Raw genomic sequence first — 24,629 nt, 5'->3', positions numbered from 1 at the left:
GTCAAACAGAATATCCGGTTTTTATTGGTTAAGGACGCCGATTCAAGAAGGCACCAAACCACGTGATCTTCTGCCATTTGAGGGTACTGAGACTGCGCATATCGAGTTAATACTATGGAGTGACAGTCCAACCTATATCAATGCCAGTTTTTATATTTCGTGGATTCCGGGTATTGCATTGACTTTAAGATATTTGCGTGGAATCAGTATTTGGAAGCCATGCGGCGGAGTAAAGCTGAAGTGGACCGTTACGTTTCCACAGTACAGAGTTCGTCTCCCTCACTCAAAGAGGTAAGTTGAGCCGGTGGGCTAATGTTAGCATGCTCCTGCTATCATGTCAGACCAGCATGTGTCAACTATCCCGGCATTAGTAGAGAGTCGGAACCCCAGAATCGGATATTTTTTTTTTGGTCAAATAAGCCCGAGCCTGCGTTAACGCAGCATGACTATAGCATTTTCGTTGTATCTTTCAACCACCTTAAGCTAGCTGCGCGACCGTTTGCTAGCCGGCATGATGACGCCTCGCCGTGCCCTCCCCTCTATGCTGAGAAATTAGGCGGCATGGGGTAGTTAGAGCAGCGCTAGCCAGTTAGCACTGTTAGCTGGTTTTCAGTAAGTTAGCCTACTTGGACTACTTGTGACCAGAACTATTACTAGAACTTATTTTTATCGGAAACAACTTGGATTCATTTCCGCCGTTCACCACAACTACGTTAAGTTGTCAATAGTTACTGTAAAGCAGGAAATCAGCCATTAAACGACAATTTAATTACGCACACAGCCTGTAAACACAAGTTAAAGGACTGATGTTTCACAGTTACTTGAAACAGTTACAGTAAGGAAGACAGTGACTGTATGATTTGACTGTATTTGAGACTATTTGTCAAAGAAAAATGCGTTTTTAATCAACACGAACAAGAGAGTGAAGCAATGAATGTAGAGACTTTCTAGGTTCAATGTAACATGAACAAGGCAAAACACATCATACTGAAATCAGCACACAGTCAACACATAAATAAAAATGACCTTGTCAAAGATAACGTCTGTCAGACATCGTTAATGAAGAAACTAATGTTTCAGGGTTTCCTTGTAATTATACTCATAATGGCAATCATCATTGTGCCTGGTAGCTATTCTACCAAGTAAAAGACACACAAAAAATTATTCAAAGCACTAATTTTTCAAAATGAATTTGTTCCCACAGAAACCAGTGAAAGGATTTTTGTTTGCTAAATTGTATTTTGAAGCAAAGGAATATGATCTTGCGAAAAGGTAAGCACAAAAACTTTCAATGGTTAACAAAATGTCTTATTTGTTATCAAGAGGTCTCCAAAAATCAACAGTGATCTTGCATCTTCATACTTTTCCCAGACATGTTTCAGAGTATCTCAGAGTCCAGGAGAGGGATCCAAAAGCACACAAATTCCTTGGACAACTGTTCGAGAGAGAGGGAGACATCAACAAGGCAGTAGGATGTTACAAGGTGGGGGGAAAGACTTCTACTGTGTCTTTGTTGCTGTGGGAAAGCATTAAAATCAAGAGTTAATGTCCTTCAGTGTTTCTCATTCGGTTTAGCTTCTACTTCAAAGTATAATCTTATCACACTGGATTATATTTCAAAGAAACCTGGATTAAAATGCATATGGTCAAGAGCTAAAGATAAAAGACTGTCATATCAGCTAAACTAATGATATGGACAGTAATCTAAACCTGTATTTTGTGTACAGCTCATTTGGCTGCTGGAGTGCTGGCATCTGTCCCTCTATACTGGCTCCCATTTAGTTAGAACCAGTACCCAGCTTCCAAACAGTACAAAAGGCAGTACAAGACTATTGAGTACATTTTAAACAAACAAACAAAAAATCATTCATGCATTGAAGCATTTTGATAATAGGGAGGAGGTGTCAAGTTTTTATTTTATCACAGTGCTTTTTTGAAATTACAAAGAACATGACAGATAAAACTAAAATTAAGTCAATATTGTTTGGTCTAAAAAGTCCTATTTGTCACAGAAGGCTTTACAGGTCTTACAGCATATATACGCTTGTAATCAACCCTCTAACCTTGTACTCTTGACTCCTCACTTTATTTAATAGCCTTACTCCTACTTCCTCTACTGTGTTAGACTCCACCAAGTTTTGAATACAGTATTTTTTTCTTTGAGCTCGATCCCGCAGCTGTTGCTGAGACTATAGTCTCAGCACATGGGTGCCTGCTCTACCAACAGAGCTTAGCCAGGGCCCAGTATTCTAGAGAAATATGTATTTTATTGTTGAAGAAGCTTGCCCCTTTCAGGTGTTTGTCAGAAGTGACACTTGCATGACTTCTCTTCTCTGTGTGCCCAGCGATCAGTAGATTTAAACCCAGCTCAGAGGGACCTGGTGCTGAAGGTGGCAGAGTTACTTGTGAATAAAGAGGAATCTGATAGCAGAGCAGAGTTCTGGGTAGAGAAAGCTGCCAAGCTGCTGCCAGGAAGCCCGGCAGTCTTCAACCTGAAGGTAAGGTTCTTAAACGTCTTAATCTCAGTAAGTCCTCTGTTGTTTACTTCTTTATAAAACTATTAAATTGTCTAATAATGAAACCTTTTGATGGTTTATTTAACCAAAAGCTGACATAATGACAGTTGCCCAAACTCTGTCTTTATTTCTTAGTATTTTATTTCTAATGTGAAAGAGATTATGTTAATTATGATAGTCACATTGACTTTGGCTTGATTCCAATTCACCCCTTGCCCCAACCACTTAGCCCTACCTCTGTATTTTGTGGATTTATGTCTAGGGGTAGGGTGTCCCTGACTCTTGTTAGACTGGTAAGTTGCAGTGCCAGGGGTGCATAGCCCTTCAAAATAGATTTTCCAGGACACACTCCAAACCAAATGTTTGAGCTAGAATGCCCTGCAAATCAACAGTAAGGTTTAAAAATTAGTAGTTAGTTAAATGTTATTTCAGTGCAATATGGTCCTTTTGATTTTGGCCAAGCATTTCTGGTGTTGTCATCATGTCTGTTTATGTAAAGGCTGTTGATGACTACTGATGATGCATCAGGAACTTGGAGGAAGGTGGCCCCATTTTGTACAAGGAGACTTTACCACTACCCTTTGTAACTTTGTTTCATGGGACAAGGAGACACTCAAAAATGAGGGGATGGGGTAAAAGTTCAAAATGGGACTGAGCTTTTCTCTCTTTGGTTTACTTCTACACAGGAGCGTTTGTTGAGTCGTCAGGGTCAGCCAGGTTGGAACCGGTTGTTTGACCTTCTCCAGGCTGAGCTTGCAGCAAGGCCGGCAGATCCTCACGTAAATGTGAAGCTGGTTCATCTGTTCTGTCAGGATGGGCGGTTGGATGAAGCTGTTAAGCATTGCCTGTCTGCGGAGAAAAAGGGCATGCTGAGCAACAGTCTGGACTGGTACACTGCTGTGTTGCAAACTCTGCAGGTCAGCATGAAAGTGCTTGTATATACAGTAGCTTTAACATGTTTGGAGCAGTGTGCCTTTGAGAAAGCTGAACACTGACCTAAATAAGTTCAAATAATATATAAAATAAAACATATTCTTTTAAACTTGTGTTGCAGGAGTATCTAGCTCAGCCCAGTGTCTCCAGTAATGAGAAAATGTGTCGGCGTCTCCAGAGAGAGCTGCTGTTGGCCCACTGCAGCCTGCTCAGAATCACACTGTCTGAGAGCAGTGTGAAGCCCAGCCTTGATGCCCTCAAAAGGTATGTCATTTTGAGGTGTCAATGGTTTCAAGTTTTATCCTCAAGCTTACTTTGTTCTCACATTTAGATATCTGAGAAATTTCCTCTAAGATTCAAGTTATTCACTTATTAAGAATTTAAAACTTTGATGCAGTTGTATAAGAAATACCACATACTGCTTTTAGTATCGCAGAGAAAAGGAGACCCATACACATAAAGAAGTTTGTTCTAGATAGAACAATAAATAAATCAGTCATACTGCACAAATAATTTCTGAACACATGCCCTCAAATTGGTAACACTGTTTGTAGTTTAAAAGGAATAAATATTTGTATATTCCTAGGGGAAAAAGTAACTATGAGCTTGAGACACACACATATCCCTTAAAATCAATCCTAATCAGAGGCTCTCACTTCTTCCTGCACTTATTTTGCATTCTTATGGCAACAGATTTTGGAGTTTGGAGTTTATTTGTACTTTTGACTAATGTAGATGGGTAAACCTTTTGTAGGTGAATTGCAAGCCTTTTTTCCTTTGAAAAAAATACATTTTTTTAATTGCAGATGAACCTATGAAGCATAAAATCCAATCAACTTTGGGCTTCTCTACATAGGATCTTTGTTAAAATTTATTTTGATGAAATATCTGGATTATATCATAGAACTGCATATTAATCAGACCCTGTGTGTGTATGTTTATGTCTGCATATTTAGTTTTGATGAAGCCATGCAGATGCTGAGCAGCACTGCTTGCTGCCACACGGACGATCTTTGTGACATGTTTGTAGAAATGAGGGGTCACCTCTACCTTCATGCTGCCACGCTGCTGTTGAAGCTGGCTCAGGATCGCCAACACACATGGAGGGCTGTCACTGACCTGGCTGGGTTGTGCTACCTGTTGGCCTACCAGGTACCCACAACTAGATCCTGAATTATACGTAGGGTCAAAGCAAGCATTAAACCACAACTGAACTTCTGGTCATCACTGATTCTTGAGTTAAAAATTTACCGATGCAATTGTGATAAATGTTGGATATTTTTTCTCTTTTTTTGGTTTCTTTGCTTTATATATATATATTGTATGTCCAAAATGTTTCAACTGAAAGACTTACTTCAGGAATATCTTAATATAGTTTATTTTGTTTTTGTCTTTCCACCAGGTCCCCAGACCAAAAGCTAAAGTGACAAAAAGAGACCAATCAGCCCCACCACTTCTGGAGCTGCTTGCCAATGATCGTCAGAGTCAGGCCGGCCACATGTTGCTTAATCTGAGCGCTGATCCAACCACCTTGATCAGAGAGGTCTGTCCCAGTGTTCTGATTCGGTTTGGCTTAATCTTAAGTCTGCTCTATCTTGAATAGAAAGTACTTTATGTCACTGTAAAGAATTGGCAATAGCAGTTTGGTTTGATTAAATTTCTATGTATAGAACATGATTTAAGTAAAAAAAATGCAAAATCCATAAAAGATTTAACACTCAATCAAAACTATGTCACCTGCACAACTGTTTAGTCCTTTTACATTGCAATTGTTACATCTGTCCTATTTTATATCATGTCTGTATTATTTTACTTAGACAGCATTCATAAAGTGATGTCAAAGTTGTAGAAATATGCCAAAATAGATGTAAACATTTTGTTTTCTCTGTGTAGGTGGTGGAGGCATTTGGGAACCGAAGCGGTCAGGACTCACTGTTTGAGCTCCTGTTTGGGCCACAGGCCTCCCCTGGGTCCTCCTTTATTGCCAATGATGATATTCATTCCATTAGCACCATGGCTCCAGAGCTCTCTCAACTGACCAAATGTGATGCTGGTAATAAACCAGTATTGAAGTATTCTTAAATGTCTGACATTATGTATTTAATGTGTTTACCTGTTTTCTATTTAAATGCAGTTAAGTAACACTACAGTGGTTTTGTAAAAAAAAAAAAAAATTGGTCCACACAGATTAAAGGTCAATTGAAATTGATGAGCAGAATAGTACACTCTTTAGTAATATGTTGAAAAACTATCCATTGTTATAGGCTCCATCCTGCTGCATGGTGGGGACTTGCAACATTTATGCTGGTTGGGGCTACAGTGGACCCTCCTGGCCCAAAGGCTGGCCCTGCGGGACTGGCTGCAGCAGCTTTTTCCAAGGCTTACTCTGGAAACTTCCAAACTGGACACCAATGCACCAGAATCCATTTGCCTACTGGACTTAGAGGTAGGTGAAATCAAGTGGGCTTGATATATTTACATATTATTTACATATTAACGTACCGTTACGACTCAAAACATTTCTTCCATCAAGTGAGGATCTGTACTGACCGTGGTAAATATAATTAAGTTGTAGTTATTTTAAAAAACAGCATGTCTCTGCAGAAATAAAGCTGTTTACTGCTTATTCCCTAATTATTGCTGTCACATCCTTTCTACAACTCAGCGGAGAAAAAAACCTGACTTGAACTGCATGTGACTTCACATGCATAGCCTCAACATCCTACCCACACAAAACCATACTCAGTCAAACAAGACCACCTGATGGAAATGCAGCTTTAATTAGTAGGATCAGTTAAACATTGGTATGTAAGATTTGTCAGAGTAGTGGAATTTTGAATGTTGATTGGATTCTAAAAAATATCAAATGATATTGATAGCTGTTGTGATACCACAGCAACAAAAATGACCAAAACTGGTTAATTTAGTTACTTTTGATTTCAAACCTGAATGTTAGGGCCATTGAACAAATCAAAAATAGAGACACTGTTGTCAGTAATGAAAGGCAAAATAAATATGATTTCTTTGGGTATATCTTTGATAAGATATTTCCTCCAAATCATCAACAGTAATCCACAGGATGTGCTAGTAGTGATTCTGCTTGCTGTAATTTTTATTTTCCCTAGGACATTTCATGAGTGTAGCTGTTGTGCAGGATGGTGAAGCTTATAGTCATTATGCAAGTCAAGATGTAAAGAAAACATTCAGGGACCAAGTGACATTGCTGTGTTTCTCCTCTGCTCTCAATCTGTCTGAAACAGACACAAACATTAACATGTGAACTTTGATGAGACGCTAAAGGGAGTAAATAAAACAAATTTGCTGGCTGGTGGATAATAAGGTTGCCAGATTGTGTCTGTGACAGAGTGCAGAGGAGAGAGGTGCGCAGTAGGTGGAAAGATAAGCCATTTAAGCAGCTAGAATACCAAATTCCACACCTCCATGCAGGTGTCATATTTCTTTGTATTTAAGAGTGTAACTGCTGTGAAACAATTAGAAAATTAGCAAGAATTTATGGTATTATCAGCATTATATCAGTATCAGCAGATATTAGCTTAAAAAGTGAAAATTAAGATGATATATGCAACAGCTTATTTGGCTGTAAAAATCTGCTGATATATGCTGTAAATACTGGCTGTACGAACAAATAAGTAAATTGTGTTTTAGGTTGGACCAACAGAAGAACCGTCAGCTTAAGTTTTTTTCTTCTTTTAGCATTTCTTAGACTTAAAAGAGCGCTTTAAGGGCTGAGTGTGTGAATTTGTTCATGCTCAAACTTTAGATTGTGCTTTAATGATTGAAGTTTAAGGCCTGAACTACATTTAAATATCTGTAGCAATGTTGGTATCAGATAAAATTAATTTATAAATTCCAACACATCAGATATCGGCAAAAATCCAATATTGTTTATCCTCCAAAATAAGAACTTATATCTCTGTATCACTTTCTTCACTAGCTCTCTCCTTTTGAACTGCCTATTGCTGTGCTATTGGGCTGCAGCAGCTTTGGGTTGAATTGTTTTTTTAATTAATGTTAGTAATTGTCAAACATAAAAATTATGATATTGTTTAATGCACATGATATACAAAGAGTATCAAAATATCTAAAATTTTGATGACTCTGAATAGATTTGCATGAACATTTCAAAGCAAAGTTTTTGAATGAATACGTTGTCAGAATATACTCTTGAAACTGTTTTTTGAACATATTTATACCTGCTTTTCTTAGCAGTTACTTCTTAAAAGCACATTTGTGAGTATGGGATAACAATCTTATTTGATTTGATTTTTAATTGAAAAATTGCTCTAAAGGCTCTTTCAGTGCTGCCCGATTATGGCATAAATTATAATCAATTGTATAGACGGTGTCATTTACTGATTATACTACATCTTTATCACATGAATAATCAAACTTTAACTCTCACACCTTGAAAAACAAAACAAAACTAAATGTATTTCTTTTTTCCTCCATGCAGGTGTTTTTATATGGTGTTGTGTTCTGTAGCCACTGCCAGCTTCAGGAGACGGCAAAGATCAGCAGTTCAGTGAACCAGCAGCAACAACAGCAGCTCTTTGAACCTCGTTGCCTTCCCCTTCCTCTGCTTCGCCTGTTGACCACGGACAGACAGAGGGAGTGGTGGGATGCCATCTACAGCCTTATTCACAAACAAGCAGCGTGAGTACAGTTTGGGCGGAAACAAAACATGATGTCTATTTGCCTTAAAATAACGAATTCAAAATATTACAGCCAGTCAGGGTTGTCTACATGTGACACAGTCGATATACATAACCTCTTAAAATTACACTCTGAGCATGAAAATCTTAGAATGCATAGAAAATAAATAGTACCACTCTACACTCACAAACAGTAGAGATAAATGTTGTATAACCAACCTGTAAGGCTACAAGAATGAACATTATTTAAAGGCCTTCCTTGTCAAAGGGAGATCTTAGCTGTTACTGCTAACCTAATCTCACTCATGCACAGTCAACAGATGTGCAGGGAAAAACACTTGCTGATTAAGGCAACTGTTAACTATTACAGTTAGGGATAAACAAAGATAAAAATGAAGCGAGTACGAGGATACATGCACATTTGTTGCACTGTTAATCTTTGTCTTTACCATTTTTTAATAAGTGGCTTGCACATTAAAAATAAATTGCTTTGCCATCTCAATTTAAATGTTTTTTGTGTTCTGCTGTGTGTCTCCCTGTAGTCCTGGTATGTCAGCTAAACTGCGTATGATTGTGCAACATGGCTTAAACACTCTGAGGGCTGGAGAGAAACATGGCCTCCAACCAGCGTTAGCCATCCACTGGGCTCAGTGTCTCAGCCAGACGGTACAAACACCCACACACACAAACACAGTTTCACTGGCTCACAAAATAGCAAGCAATAAAAATGAATCTCTACAGACACATGCACACAAACCAAAGATGTACAAAATCAAAATAAATGTAAAAATTTCACTGCTTTTTATTGTAAACTTATCAATAACTTATTGACAAATAAAAAATCAGCAGCAAATCCCTTGTAGGTTTATACTACTAAATGTTTCACGATACCACAAAATTAACAATACTGTTACATCTCTGATACCCTTACTTTTCAGCCTTATTTCAACCATATCTATGGGATTTTTAATGCTATATTTTAAATCTTCCCCTCCATAGAAACCCCTTAGTTTTGCATAAATGTAAATAACACACTGCCACACAACATTATACCTTAAAATAGATATATATGTGTTGCCTTCTTGGCTGGCTTGACTGCTTTTAATAGCTTTAAAAAAGGAAAAACTCAAGGATTATTTTGCAAAGCTAAGTATTTACCTTTTATTTATAAGTTGGTTGCTTCTTCTTCTCCTATGGCATGATTTGTTGTTCAAGTATGAAATTCCTTTTGCACAGCTTTTTGAGAAAACCCATCAATTAAATTATATCAATGATGTCAAACTCAATCACAGCAGGGGCAGGATTCTGAATTTGACAGCCTAACAGGGTAAAAATTTAACCATAAACTGCAACCTCATTTACATCAGTAATAAATTATGGACAAAAAACATCAGCAATGATGATACATGATTTTAAGATGCAAAATGACTCATGAAACACAGGACGTGATGTTAAACTGTCCGTTGTGCCAATAGGTGGTATGCACTTTACCTGAGGGTTTCCTTAATGTTAAGAGTGATTGGGAGTCTTCCTGGTGATTCCTCCTGGTGGTTCCTCCTGGTGGTTCCTCAATGCCAAGAGCATCACCGGTGGTGCGTCTCCAATGACGCTCCCAACATCAAGAGCGTCACCGGAGATGCACCTAACTTACCTGAGGGTTTCCTTGATGTTAAGAGTGACTGGGAGTCCTCCCAGTAGTTCCTCCTGGTGGTTCCCTGATGTTAAGAGCGGACACCTCCAGAGGGATGAACAGTGATCTCTAGCGTCCCCGAGCCACCCCCCTCCGCGCCGGCTCTCACAACCCACCATGCCAACACACAGACATCCTCTTACCTATCTTATCACATGGCCCACACAGCTTCAACAGCATGCCACCTTCAACAGACCCAGGCTCCATTGATGCGAGCTCCAGGTAGTGACGATGTCGATACTACCTTCCTTAACACCACTCATGATTACAGTGCAACAATACCTAAGAGCAGAATCCTCCTAGTAGTTCCTCCTGGTGGTTCCCCGATGTTAAGAGCTCCATCGGAGGTGTACCTCGGATATGGACAGATGTAACTTTGGGACACATCATCAGTAGTGTACCTTTGAGTCATAGGGTGTTTCGGACTTTTAAACACTAGACACCCTCATCAAAGGCGGCCAGCTACAGGGTGATCAAGCCTGAGCTTGTGTCCCATGCCCTATCAGGAGATGCACAGATGTTGTTCATGGGGGGTTCTGCTCTGGGTTCTCAAGTGGGGAAGGAGGTGGTAGTGTAAGTGAGTTGCTGCTCTTGCTGTTGTTTGAGCCCAGCATGGGTCCTTCCGCTTGAGCCATATCCACTGGCTACCCCTTTCGGCTGCTTCGGACACAGATCTAATGATCTGCCAGAGAGCCTGTCCATCGCTTCCCAGTTCCTTTAGCAGTCTGATGGTGGAAGTAGCGACAAATCCTCTGCATCCCACCTCGACTGGATAGAGTTTTGTCTTCCATCCTCGTTGTTCTGCATTGGCTGCTAGTTCTGTGTACCGCAGTTTTTTTCCGCTCATAGGCCTCTTCCACTGAGTCCTCCCATGGTACCGTGAGTTCTATGATGTACACAGACTTAAGTGAAGGGGACCAGAGGACCATGTCTGGTCTAAGGGTGGTGGATGCAATCTCAGGTGGAAATACTAACTGTTGGCCAATGTCCACAAGCATCTTCCAGTCACGGGCCAAGGCTAGTTGTCCAGTTTCTGGCTTGGTGGCGGGATGTTTGGGCTTTTCCTGTACTTCCGTGAAAAATGCTGGTGCCATGATGGTATTGTTTGCTCTTAGGGGCAGGGAGTTGGTTGTACTCCTCCTGATCTCAAGTGCTGCTGCCAGGTTCTTGGGGACCTGGCTGTGCCTCCAGGTTTAGCAGCCTTGTGTGAGGCTGGTCTTGCAACCGGTCATGATGTGCTTGAGAGATGCTGGACTTGGGCAGAGGGCACAGGTCAGATCCTCACTATACCACTGGTGGAGGTTCTTTGGTGATGGGAGCACATCGTAGGTGGCTCTGATGATAAAGCTGATGTTGCCTGCCTCCATTTCCCAAAGCTCCCTCCAGCTGATGTTCCTCTTCTGCAGGCCTTCCCACCGCATCCACTGCCCCTGCTTAGCAAGCGAGACAGCCTTTGCACTTCTTGCAGTTTCCTCTTGTCTGCATACCTCATCCACCACCAGCTTCCTCCTCTCAGCTGCTGAGGCCTTATGCCAAGTTGGTTTGCTCGCCGCCAGGCCAAAGCCTCCTCTTTCCAGCTGTACATGCCCCACAATGTCTTTGTGCTTCAGGGCTGCTGTAGCTTGCTGCACTGCGTCGGATGGTGTCCATTTCCGCCCTGTTACCAGGGGCACTGCAGCACTACTGATGGTCTGATCGCTGGAGTCCTTTAATGTCATCTGTAGTCTAACTTTGGAGCACTTGTACTCTTCAGTTAGGCTTGCGAGAGGTAGTTCAAGGAGGTAGTTGCCATAGAGGCTGATGTTGGAAAGACATCGTGGGACTCCAAGCCATTTCTTTATGTATGAAGTCATGGTTCACTCCATCTTCTCCACTGTTGTTATTGGGACCTTGTAGATGGTGAGTGGCCACATTATCCGGGGGAGGAATCTGAACTGCAGGCACCAGAGCTTTAGTTTCCCAGGCAGTAGGGTCTTGTTGGTGTTCTTGAGACCATTGGTGGTGTCCTGACTTTTAAAGGTTAATCACACAAGTTTAAAGGCTCAAAATCTGAAATAGTCAAACTTTTCAGTTTAGAAGGTCAAAACATGAAATTAAAGGTCAAAATATTTTTTTAAAAAGGCAAATATGTGACCAAAGCTGGTAAAACTCCTGCAAGTCGTCTGGGATCATTTTTGAGTTTTTCATACATTATGAATGCGTAGATTCCAAGCTTTCAAATGGTGTATCATACACCTTAATCTGAGCATGTTTTACAAAGATATGCTCATTTGAATGTTAACTTTTAGTTCCTGTTTGTTCTGAGAAAACCAGGCTCAAAGTTTCAGGACTTTTCCTACCTTTAGGCAGGCCGGGTAATGGGCGTGAACAATAGGGCCACATTTATACAAAGTCCTCCCAAACCAAGCTTCTGAATCGGACTGGTGACACTCATCAAAATATTCCCATAGGAAATCTGACTTCATCAAACTTTCACTGTCGAGTGATCCTGAATTTGTCCCAAATCTGTTGATAATTCTTGCCGCTTCATCATCTCTTCTACTTTTCTTTGCTGTAGGCTGCATCTTGAGGCTTGTTAATGAAAGGTGATAACTAGAAACAGCTGTATTTACATGCCGGGGGAGGGGTGGTGTTTGAGCAATGCGGTGTTTGTTATTGTTCATCTCAATGGGTGAAACTGGGAACAACCCCACAGTTTCGCTATCCCCTCCCCTCAAGCTCCCTGCAGCAACTCCGAAAACAGGGAATTTTAAAACAATAAATTAACACCTTTAGATATCATATTTGTGTTACTTTTTTCATCGAATAAGTAGTTTAAATGTCGGACTTGCATAAAATAAGAACAAACAAAAAATGATTTTTTTGAAGAAAACGACTTTGTATCCATTTTTCTCAACCACCAGAATGCCGACTTGCAGGAACTTTATCTGGCCTCTGTCACATATATGAGAAAGAAAGTCAAAATCATGTGTTTTAAATATCAAAATCTGAGATAAAATACAAAATTATGAGTTTAAAATAGAGTGTGGGAAAAAGTTTGAAATCATGAATGTAAAAAAGGGAAGTATTAATACATTTCAAAATCACAAACCTAAAGGTAAATTTGGGATTAAAAGACAAAATCAGGAGTTGAAATGATCAAAACTTGAGATAAAATTCAAAATCATGAGTCTAAAAATCAAAATATGAAATAAAAAGTCCAAATCATAAGTTTAAGTCAGAATTACGAGATACAAAATAAGTATGAAATTAAAACACAAATTAATTAATTTTCCCACCTTCCTGACTTTTTGATCTTATTATTTTTACTCTTTACTTTTTCTAATTTTTATGACTTGACAAGAATATTTTAAATCATAAAGATTAAGTTTACATATTTATACTGGAGGAAATCTTCACACCTTATGTCAGTGGGCCAGTAATTATAAGAACATGATATGGTCTTGTGGGCCGATTACAACTGTATCACAGGCCGGTTTTGGCTCCTGGGCCTTGAGTTTGACACCCCTGAATTATACTTTATATTTCCATGACAGATTCTTTACTTATTTTAACAAATGTTTGCCATTTTCCTTTTTTAACCACTCTGTCAAAAGTTATGAGAGCAGGCTTGGTAAATTGGACTATGTCTGACCGCTATAGTCAGTTTATTAAGTACGCAATGGGAAACACTGGCTACTAGCTTATTCATCTTATGAGTGTCTTTGCTTGTTTCATCACCTAGGGCGATGGAGTGAACTCGTACTATGACCAGAAGGAATACATTGGTCGCAGTGTCCACTACTGGAAAGCTGCACTACCACTGCTGGAAAAGATTAAAAACCGACGGAGTATACCAGAACCACTGGACCCCCTCTTCATCCACTTTCCTTCAAAAGATGTTCAGGTTTTTTTTCCTTTTATGTATAAGAGAGCAAAGTCTTGTGTCTGTTGTTAAGTTGAAGGCTTTTGGGTTTGACCAACCTTAATCAAGTTATTTAGTTTGTTTTAAAGATTATCGATGCACTGCTTCATGTAACTTTAATGAATAAATTCAGGTTAATTGCTTATATGACTAGTTTGTACAGCTATACAGCTGTGACACTGATTAAAATTTGACAATTTTTCATCTTTTACCGGATCCATGGGTTATCCTTTGGACCATGAATGCAGCAATTTAACAAGTGGATTATAGAAAAGTATTTTCCTGATAAATTATGAGTTACACAATGTTGATTTAGAAAATTAAATCCCTTTTCATGTCCTTGTTCAATTTCAGGTTTCTTCTGTGAAGGGATATGAAGAGGAGGCCACAGTCGCATACGCAGCTCTCCTTGACATTGAAGGCAAGACAGAGGAGGCAATTGCTACCTTGGAAACTATCAACAATATGTCGTCCATCTGGCATTTGGCACAGGTAAGTCAAAGTTTCTCAACTTGCTTCATATCTTGAGTGAGAGATTCTTTCACCATCTGGTTAAAGCAACTGCAGTCTAATCTTTAGGGATGACCCCAAATGTTTGGATATTCAATGACTTGTTCATTGGACTGCCAATCTCATAGTTGAACAATTTTTAATCAAACAAGGATCTTTCATTTCAGCTGTGTGGGATTGTTAAATGTCTAATTTTACATCAGTTTGTCTGCTCTACAGAAATAGTGGCTCATCGCTTGTCTGGTTTTAGATATCAACTTATTTGAAATTTAATGCAATTTTGGAAGTTACATGTACTTTTAATCTATTGTCTTTCTGTGTGCATGAATTAATCACACTGGTAATTAATTCATGCACACATGCATTTGAGCTACAGTATCTCAACTGGTTGTTAAATCCTTTTAGATTCCCAAAAGCTCACAATGTCAGGAAAGAAAGCCTTCAAAAGTGGGGGAGATTATTATTATGAGGTCGCCATAACACACAGTGTTAGTATTGCCCAGGGACATCTGATGGTTTGGAAATTACCCTCTGATGTCTGTGTGTAGTGTGACCTATTCTCGCTGGATAAGTAAAGTATGTGTGCCATTTAGCCTTATTTACTGACCTGTATGAATGATGATTTGGAGGCTCTGCATGGTAGTGACAATCAAACATGCTTCACATTCTTCTTTTTCATCCTATACTAATAGGCAATGCAGTACAACTTACAGGTGATGATGCCTTTATGTACGCCACCTAAAATGTTTCCATTAGATGACACCTGTACCCCATTGTATTTGACAACCTTTTTGATCTATTTTCTATTTTTTTTTTTTACATTTTTCCTTTTACTGTATTAGATTTCATCCATAATCAGTGAACTAATGTTTGATCTCCCCCACTTTTCCCCAAGCACATGCATAAAAGCTGCAGGCGAGGGAGAGAAAAAAAGATAATTGCCGTTACATCCCTCCTTAAATGTATGAGCAAGGCGTTATGTCTAATGCTAAGTATGAGCCTTCTTAAGCAGTTTATTTAACAAGTCTGTAGCAGATGATGTCTGTGTTTTACTGAACTGTTAATTTTGGATCACTGTGATATGCATCAACAACAATCCTTGATCACTCACAGATTACCTGTTGTGATAGCTGAATAAAGACTTACCATTTCAAAATAAGAGTATGCTGCTTGGGTAAAGTAATAACCTGTTTAGCTGAAGAATACTGACACAAGATCAGACAACTAAATAGATACTGTAGGAGCCTATGTGTGGATAGTATCTGAAAGAGAGTAAGTTCAGCAAATTAGTCATTTTTTTAATAGACACTGAGACAGTTTGAGGAAAAAGAGGATGAAATAGGCTACAAGTATCAACCATTTTTTGCAATGTCCAATGTAGCCTCCATTTTTCGACAGGATTAACAGTCAGAAGATGGATCATTAAAAAATATATTTTTTTAACTCCCAAAATAGGAAGATTCATATTTGGACTGGATAACTATTATCAGAGGAGCTCTGTTTGAGATAAAATAAGGATAGGTATTTGCTCTGGACTGGAGAAATTAATTAATTATTTACATAAACTCATCTTTTGTGTGTCTGATGTCGTGTTTTCTTGAAAGATTTACCAGCGACTGTCAGAGGAGGCAAGCAATGGTGTTGAGGAGACACAAGATAGGTGTATCACCTTCCTGAAAAAATTCAGAACCTACCTGTCCAAGATCTACAATAGTAATGCAGATGATATTGAGAAGGTAGGTCCCTTTTTCTCACAACAAGTAACCCTTTATTTTTATGAAAAGCAAAATAGATTCACATTGTTTACATGCTTGATAATGCAGCTAGTTTTTATTCTATTACTACTTTAAGTTTTCAGCTTTGTAGCTGTGTAACCAAATATTGCTCTTGAATTCCAGCTGCCTGTGTCCATGGAGGAAATTGTGGACCTCCTCAATGATGTGAATCAGCAGCTTGGGGAGAGTGGTGAAGCCATGGATGAAGAGGATGAAAAAGAAGAGGGTGGCAGAAGTGGACCAGCACACTCAAGCCCAGCTCATCCCATAGATACCTCTGCCACTATATCCCATATCAAGTTTTCCACTCCATCTCCTAACAAAAGCATTTCTCCCTCCAAAAGACACCTGGTAGGTTAAGGTCAAAGGAATTTATACAGAAGACTGTGTAATATTATATTTATGTGTGCTTTCTCAAAATGTATTGTTACATTGTATTTATCACTGAGATATTAATTTACAGCACGCATACTGACTTTTTATAATTGCTTTCTAGATTTCTCCCAAGACACAACCACATTGGGTGGAGGACCAGAAGAGTCTACTACAGATGCTGTGTCAGCAAGTTGAGGCCCTCAAGGTCAGGATAAGATGTGAATTAGAGATTAATACCACACAATTAAAGAATCAGTCTACTAATGCCATTTTTTCTCAAGATGCTTTACATAAAAAGAAGGCCTAGACCAGGGGTGTTAAACTCATATTGAGACTGGGACCAGATTTGCTCCAATGAGACGTCCTGAGGGCCGGATTATTTACGCCAGGATTGTGAAAGTCAATCGCGGATTCTAAATTTAGGCCTTACCTAAGAGCCTAAAAAGGTCAACGTCATTTTCACTATTAGTATAATATGAAAAAGTATAAATAACACTGATAAAAATTGATTCTGAGATGAAAAAACGTAAAAATGATGAGTTTAAAGGCTCAAAGTCTGAGATAAAAAGTCAAACTTATTAGTTCAAAAGGTCAAAACATGAAATTTAATTGCAAAATAATGTTATTAAGAGGCAAATTTGTGAGATAGAAAGTCAAAATCACAAGTTTAAAAGGTAAAAATATGACTTAGAATTTTGAATTGTGAATCTTGAAGGTCAAAACATGAAAAAAGTCAAAATCATAAGTTTAAGTCAGAATTGTGAGATGCAAAATTGAAAACAGGAAATGACAATATTAATTTATTTTCTCACCTTCTTAAATTTTTATCTAACTTCTTTTGCTCTTTACTTTTAGAGTTTTATAATTTAACAAGGATATTTTAAATCAACAAGGTTAAGTTTACACATTTACTGGAGGAAATCTGCAGACCTCATACTAGTGGGCCAGTTATAATAGAAAGATCATATGATCTTGCAGGCCGGATACAACTGTACCATGGGCCCGATTTGGACCCCGGGCCTTGGGTTTGACACCTGTGGCCTAGACCATTTATTCACCATCATTCTTTGTTTTTACATGTAAAAATCAAGTTAAGATTTCTAAGTATGATTTGGTTCTATTGATGTTACTTTGTTGGTACTTAATGCTTTGTATTGTATATCATGACAAAAGGATGAGGCATTTCTGCAAAGTTAGAATATAAGATTTATACTGTATAAATGCCATAGCTGAATAATAAGGGAGTCTATTTCAAGCAAAGGCTTGATTCTCACTACAGTTGAAATTAATTAAAGATCTTTGCAACTATTTGACAGTTTAATGAAGATAAGAATGACTTACCAGTCTTCATGAAGATGAGAATTACCTTACAGTCATTCGTTGACTCGCTACATATTCTGTAATTTAGTCAAATTGAGTCATGCCTCATAAATCTCCTTGTTTTACAGAATGAGGTTCATGATCTGAGACACAACTCTTCAGGTAATGTAGGCTCCCCACATCACAAGATGTATGGGGAGAGCTACGGGGCAGAGGGGCTACAGGAGCCATTTACCCCAGTCCAGTCCTACCATGGCGCCCCCTTAACAGGTTAGCATGCTTCCTATTGGCAAAGAGCCAAAATGAGCTGAAATATTTTCATCTACAAGATACATGAAGAATTGTACATATAATGAAATCTTTCTGTATTTTTATCTCAGTTGCTACCACAGGCCCTTCTGTGTACTACAACCAGTCTCCAGCTTACAACTCTCAGTACCTGTTACGCACAGCAGCAAATGTTACCCCCACCAAGGTCACTGTCACTATTTTAACCCCTGTGTACAATAATAGATGTATTTATAGTGTACTGACACTAATTTCTTTTTTTGATCTGTTTTCACAGGCCCCAATGTATGGTATGAACCGTATGCCACCACAGCAGCATATGTATGCCTACCAGCAGCCCACCCATACACCTCCCTTGCAGACAGCCCCAGCCTGCATTTACCCCCCTCAAGAACAGGTCTTTGGTGCACCTCTTAGGTTTGAATCATCGGCCACAAGCCTTCTTTCCCCATATAGTGAAGAATATTATGGCCAGAATGTCACCCAGCAAACCACTAACCCTCCACTTCCTGAACCTGGCTACTTCACCAAGCCGTCTGTTGTTCCAGTTCAGCCACCAAAGACCATCGAGGGAAAGCCTGTGGACTTCGGAAAGCTCCCTTTTGGCCAACAGGCACCTGCTGAGGTCCCAAAAGTGCCTAGTTTTGGAGCAGCAGCAGCTGCTGCTCAGTCAACACCTTCCACCTCTTTTAAGTTCAACTCCAACTTCAAATCCAACGATGGGGATTTCATTTTCTCAGCTTCCCAGGCTAAACATAGTGAAAGTCTGCTTGGTCTTCTTACATCAGACATTCTCCCTAAAACTGATACTGTCACAGAGAAACCACAAGTCCAGGAGCAGCCCCCCAACCAAGCAGGAATCTTTACATTTGGAAATAAAAATGTCAGTGGCTTTTCCTTTCCAGAATCTGCCAAGAGCACAGTAACTGGAAGTCTGTTTGGAAATGTGGAGCAGCCATTTAAGTTTGGGGATATTGGCAAGACCGTGTTTGGAGTTACTCAGTCCACAGCAGAAGAGGAAAAGGCAGCAGAGAGTGATAACGACAGTACCCAGGTGGAGGAGGATGAGGATGGTCCTCACTTTGAACCTATTGTACCTCTTCCTGATAAAGTTGACGTTAAAACAGGTGAGGAGGAGGAGGAGGAAATGTTTTGTAACAGGGCAAAGCTATATCGATTTGACACAGAGACAAAAGAGTGGAAGGAGCGGGGCATTGGCAATGTCAAAATCCTGAAACACAGCACTAAAGGGAAGGTCCGTCTCTTGATGAGAAGGGAGCAGGTCCTTAAAATCTGTGCTAATCACTACATTACTTCTGATATGTTACTGAAACCAAATGCTGGCTCTGACAAATCCTGGGTCTGGAATGCCATTGATTATGCAGATGAAGAGCCCAAGCCTGAACAGCTAGCAATCCGTTTCAAAACAGTTGATGAGGCATCACTTTTCAAGTCTAAGTTTGAAGAAGCCCAGGCAATTTTGCTCAAATCACCAATAAAACAAAACCAAAATGAAAAGGAAGAGGAAATCGTTAAAGATCCAGGCTCTCTGGCTTCCCAGTTTGCTCTTAAAGAAGGAGAATGGGAGTGCACTGTTTGCTGTGTACGAAATAAACCAACTGATGTGCAATGTGTTGCTTGTCAAAGTTCCAATCCCAACGCTTCGTCAAAACCAGGCATTCTGACAGCTGGTGAAACCAAAACCAGTCCCTTCACTTTCAAATTTGGGACTGATGCATCAAAGGCCTCTAGTTCTGGCTCTACATTTGCTGGATTTGGTGCCTTTGGATCTTCAGTGTCCTCCTCATTTACATTTGGCACCAACACCTCAAAACCCACTGAAACAGTAAGCAGTGCATTTGTTTCTGGCTTTGGGGCTCAATCTGGCAAGAATATTGAGCAGTGGGACTGTGAAACATGTTGTACAAGAAATGAGGCATCTGCAGATAGTTGTGTTTCTTGTAAAGTTCCAAAATCTTCCCTGAAAACCACTACCATAGCTCAAGCTGCACCAGCTGCAGCACAGCCCTCTTTATCACCAGGCTCTGGGTTCGGTTCCCAGTTTAGCAAGAAGCCTGGGCAATGGGACTGTGATGTATGCGAAGTAAGAAACGAAGCCTCTTCTGACAGCTGTGTTGCCTGTAAAAACCCAAACCCTGCCACTAAGTCATCAGAGGGGGCTTCAGTAACTTTTAATCTACCAACAGTGTCAGGATTTGGGGCTGATTTTGCCAAAAAAGATGGGGAGTGGGACTGCACTGCCTGCCTGGTCAGAAATGATTCATCAGCCACTGAGTGTGTTTCCTGCCATGCTCAACATGAAACTCCCTCTCTAACAGCAATGTTTGGTAAGAAGGAAGGAGAATGGGATTGTGACACTTGTCTGGTGAGAAACGATTCCTCTGCCAGTAAGTGTGTGGCGTGTCAGACACCAAATCCCAATGCTAAAAGCACAACCAGCATTGCTCCCTCATCTTCCACATTTAGCTTTACCTTTGGAAACAAAAGTTCATCAAACCAGCCCATAGGAACTGGGTTTACTGTGCCTTTTGGAACTGGCAGCACTTTTCAGTTTGGTCAAAATAAAGATAAAACCTCTGCTGCCTCTTTCAAGTTTGAAGCTCCTCAGTCTACTACTAAAAGTTCCTCAGGCTTCTCTTTTTCAATGCCTATTCAAGCTGGTGGCTTTAAGTTTGGCATTCAGGAACCAGCAAAAGACGCTCCTTCAACTGATAATCAAATGCCTCCACCAGTGTCAGCCTCAAATTTTCTGAAAAGCATAGCTGACGAACACAAGGCAAAAGAAAATTTGTCCATACCCTCGGGGGCCCAAACTGAGCAAGATCAAAACCCATTAGTTGCAGGAGGGGCCAATTCATTCAGCTTTGCAGACTTGGCAAAGTCTTCTGGAGGAGAGTTCAAGTTTGGCCAGCAAGACCCTGATTTCAAAGGTTTCTCTCGGGCTGGAGAACAGTTGTTCTCATCATTACAGGGAACCCCTGCCAAGACTGATGCTACAAATGAACAGGATGATGATGACATGTATAAAACAGAGGAAAATGACGACATACAGTTTGAACCAGTGGTTCAGATGCCTGATAAAATCGACCTGGTGACTGGTGAGGAGGATGAACAGGTTCTTTACTCTCAGCGTGTCAAACTGTTCAGATTTGACTTAAACTCCAGCCAATGGAAAGAGCGTGGTGTAGGAATCCTTAAACTCCTAAAGAACAACTCTAATGGCAGGCTAAGAGTGCTGATGAGAAGAGAACAAGTTCTTAAGGTGTGTGCCAACCACTGGATCACTACCACCATGAATCTTAAACCCCTGGCAGGCTCAGACAAGGCATGGGTTTGGATGGCCAATGACTTCTCTGATGGAGATGCTAAACTTGAACAGTTGGCTGCTAAGTTCAAAAGCGCTGAGCTTGCTGAAGAGTTTAAGCAAAAGTTTGAAGAGTGTCAGAGACAACTCTTGGACATTCCCCTACAAACCCCTCATAAGCTTGTTGACTCAGGCAGAACAGCACATCTCATTCAGAAAGCAGAGGAAATGAAATCTGGTTTAAAAGACCTGAAATTCTTCTTGACAGAGGAAAAAACGAAGATAAAAGATGAAGACAGCCAGGCAGATATGACAACGTCCAGCAATGTTTCAAGCCTTGCAATAAAACCTCATGGTGAAACCACTGGCCCCACGCTGGAGTGGGACAACTATGACCTAAGAGAGGAGGCTTTGGATGATACTGCTGACTCAGTCTATGCCTCACCCCTCGCCAGTAGCCCTTTAAGAAAGAGTCTTTTCCGCTTCGGAGAATCTACTGTTGGGTTCAGCTTCAGTTTCCAACCTGGTATAAGCCCCTCCAAGTCTCCTGCTAAGCTTAACCAAAGCAGAACCTCAGTGGGTACTGATGACGAGCAGGATTCAACCCAGGATGAGGAAAGGGATGGCCAGTACTTCGAACCTGTGGTACCATTGCCTGATCTGGTGGAGATTTCCACAGGAGAGGAAAATGAACAAGTAGTTTTTAGTCACAGGGCCAAACTATATCGTTATGATAAAGCACTCACTCAGTGGAAGGAGAGGGGTATTGGAGACCTCAAGATCTTGCAGAATTATGATACCAAACGTGTGAGGTTGATAATGAGGAGGGACCAGGTACTTAAGATCTGTGCTAACCATTGGATCACAGCAGCCATGAAACTAGAACCTATGAAGGGTGCAGAGAAGGCCTGGGTCTGGAGTGCCTTGGACTTTGCTGAAGAAGGAGATGGTAACATTGAACAGCTGGCTGTGAGATTCAAACTCCAGGAAACTGCAAACACATTCAAGCAAGTTTTTGAAGAGGCCAAGGTTGCGCAAGAAAAAGAAGAGCTAATGACTCCTGTGACATCCAGGGTTGCCATTCCCCAAGACAGTGGATCCATAGCATCAGCAAAGCCTGCTACAGCTATATGTGGGAAAGAAGCCATTGCTGTTTTGGAAGAAACCACTAAAGAACGTACAGAACTTTCATCTGATTCTAAGCCACATGCACCAAGTTCGCCAAGTCAAACAAACCCATCAAAGACAGTGGTATCACCTCCTAAGTTTGTCTTTGGCACGGATAGCCTCCAGAAGATTTTTGGGTCTCCTAAATTTTGTTCTGAGACTGAGATATCGTCATCCCCTGCAAAGGCAAAGGATGCTGAACCTCCCACCAAGGCTTTGGCTGCAGCACCTGCATTCAAAATCCCAGAGAGAGGTAATTTTTTTTCAGTTATTTGAAATTATTTTAGAGATTCATGATTTTTTTTTCTTTTGACTTATATTCATTTGCCTTGTTTTATCCACATTTGATTTGCCATGCTCATGATCACCCTTCCCAAAAGATTCAAACGGAGAAATTCACTAATTTCAAACATATGCACACACACACACAACTGCACTCTCTTTACATGTATGAAGTTGATATATAAATATATGATATATTGATTTATAATTTCAATTATGTTTGTTGTAATCAGTTAATTATGGAAAGGAATCTTCATGAACTTCTTAACATACTCTGAGCCTCATAAATAATTTAGTCTCCCTCTTACAATATTTTAAAAAATACACTTGTTGCATGGTTACAATACCAGCCTCACAATTAGTTTCTCTCCACCCAACAACCCAATATCCTTTAGGGCTGGATTTTAGGCTTTTCAAAGATAATCCAATGGCTTTTTGGACCAGCACATCAACCACCCAATTTGAACCCCCAGGTATTCTAATCACTACAGTGTGTGATAACACTTCTCAGCTGTCAGCTGGCTGACCCTTATTACTAGACAAAAATAACCTGGATGCACGGAGTGGAAAACATTGAGGCTAATCTTTTGCATGTCCTGTGTGTAGATATGCAGTTTTTATTGTTGAAAAAAAGCCTCTTGGAATTGCATAGAAACGTTTGTCCCATCTATGTGATGAAAGCGTCAGTGTCAATTGGTAAATCTAGATAATTCTACAAAAATGTTACGTTCTTCCAGTTGATTTAAATCTGCAGGTGTGAACTGTTTATGCTCCTCTCTCTTGATTTTTCATCTCGTTCCCCAGCAACGTCCCAGTCAAAGTTGTTGTATTCACCAAAATAAATCAAGTGAAATCGCTCATCATTCTATTAAATTTGCTATTTTTTGTTCTCAGAGAACTGCAGCTTCACTTCTCAGAAAATTTGACTGCCTCAGGTTACTATGGTTACTCCTATCATCTGTGCATCAATTTGGAACAGTGTAAAGATTGTTTGACCGAGCTACTTGAGAAGTTCCATAGGTGTCCATATATCAGATGTTAATGGACACAAATGGAACTTCCAGAGCCAATCAGAATCGAGTATTCACCAAGACCATGGTATAAATAATGATAAATAAGTTGGCATTCAAATGTAAACAATACCAAGAAGCAGACGTTTGTGGGGTTCCAACGAGAGGAAAACATTGATCTAAGATGTTTTTCTAAGCCTGTGAACGCTACAATTACAACAGTTTTGTTGTTGCTTTCCTTCATTTGCCACGGCACTGGTGGCATAGATGGATGAAGCACACTGTGATGTTTATTTCCTGCATACTGGCGTACATCATAGCCTGCGATTCAGCAGCTTTAAGTGGGAACTTTCGCTGTACAGTCTAAACACATCAAACTTTATGTTGTATGAGATTAATGTGTACAGTGTAGCATGCCAGGAACTTATAAGATTGCTAAAAACGCATAACCTGTAAGAGGCATTAAGGAAACCAGTCTTAAAACTTGGTGTCCTGGTTTTCCTTCTTTGCTGACAGTTCAGTTTTTTTCCATCTTTCAGCAGCTGGATTGACAAAATAAGGAGACTCTTAAGCAATGAAATGATCTGTTTTGTGAAAACAGGTGGATCACTGCAACAATAGAAGCAAAGCAGCATAATGGCAGCAGGCACTTATGTGTTGTAGTTAGGCACTTTTGACATGGGAATGTTTGCGTTTCACCTAAAGGTGTTTTTCCATCGTGCATTTCTGTGTGATGGCTTTTAACAAAGCTCCACTGATTTTATGCCATGAGACATTCATACTGATTCTATTCTGTGATATTATGTGTCCATGTCTGTCAATTCATGCATTTTGGCCCTGCAGTTAAGCAGAAGAGCATGC

General features: G+C 40.0%; 1 protein-coding gene across 2 annotated transcripts in view; it reads left to right on the top strand.

Annotated features, from left to right (window-relative positions):
* The first annotated feature begins 92 nt into the window (after positions 1-92).
* The window catches only part of ranbp2 (RAN binding protein 2), a 32,927-nt gene continuing 8,390 nt past the window's right edge, over positions 93-24,629 (top strand). The window contains exons 1-21 of one of the 2 annotated variants that reach the window (XM_041807433.1): positions 93-291; positions 1,205-1,272; positions 1,372-1,483; positions 2,346-2,498; positions 3,203-3,433; positions 3,571-3,713; positions 4,406-4,601; positions 4,852-4,992; positions 5,343-5,502; positions 5,714-5,895; positions 7,924-8,123; positions 8,665-8,788; positions 13,537-13,698; positions 14,071-14,208; positions 15,831-15,962; positions 16,125-16,352; positions 16,498-16,581; positions 17,825-17,966; positions 18,077-18,171; positions 18,262-22,729; positions 23,154-23,231. In XM_041807433.1, coding sequence (XP_041663367.1) covers positions 220-291; positions 1,205-1,272; positions 1,372-1,483; positions 2,346-2,498; positions 3,203-3,433; positions 3,571-3,713; positions 4,406-4,601; positions 4,852-4,992; positions 5,343-5,502; positions 5,714-5,895; positions 7,924-8,123; positions 8,665-8,788; positions 13,537-13,698; positions 14,071-14,208; positions 15,831-15,962; positions 16,125-16,352; positions 16,498-16,581; positions 17,825-17,966; positions 18,077-18,171; positions 18,262-22,729; positions 23,154-23,231 — 7,309 coding nt within the window. In that variant the 5' untranslated portion in view covers positions 93-219. The remainder of the gene's footprint in view (positions 292-1,204; positions 1,273-1,371; positions 1,484-2,345; positions 2,499-3,202; positions 3,434-3,570; positions 3,714-4,405; positions 4,602-4,851; positions 4,993-5,342; positions 5,503-5,713; positions 5,896-7,923; positions 8,124-8,664; positions 8,789-13,536; positions 13,699-14,070; positions 14,209-15,830; positions 15,963-16,124; positions 16,353-16,497; positions 16,582-17,824; positions 17,967-18,076; positions 18,172-18,261; positions 22,730-23,153; positions 23,232-24,629) is intronic. The other variant, XM_041807434.1, reaches the window with a different exon arrangement.

Source organism: Cheilinus undulatus, linkage group 15, assembly GCF_018320785.1.
Source record: "Cheilinus undulatus linkage group 15, ASM1832078v1, whole genome shotgun sequence".
Taxonomy (NCBI): domain Eukaryota; kingdom Metazoa; phylum Chordata; class Actinopteri; order Labriformes; family Labridae; genus Cheilinus; species Cheilinus undulatus.
The sequence above is the reverse complement of the archived record's forward strand: the minus strand, read 5'-3'. Positions and strand labels throughout refer to the sequence as shown.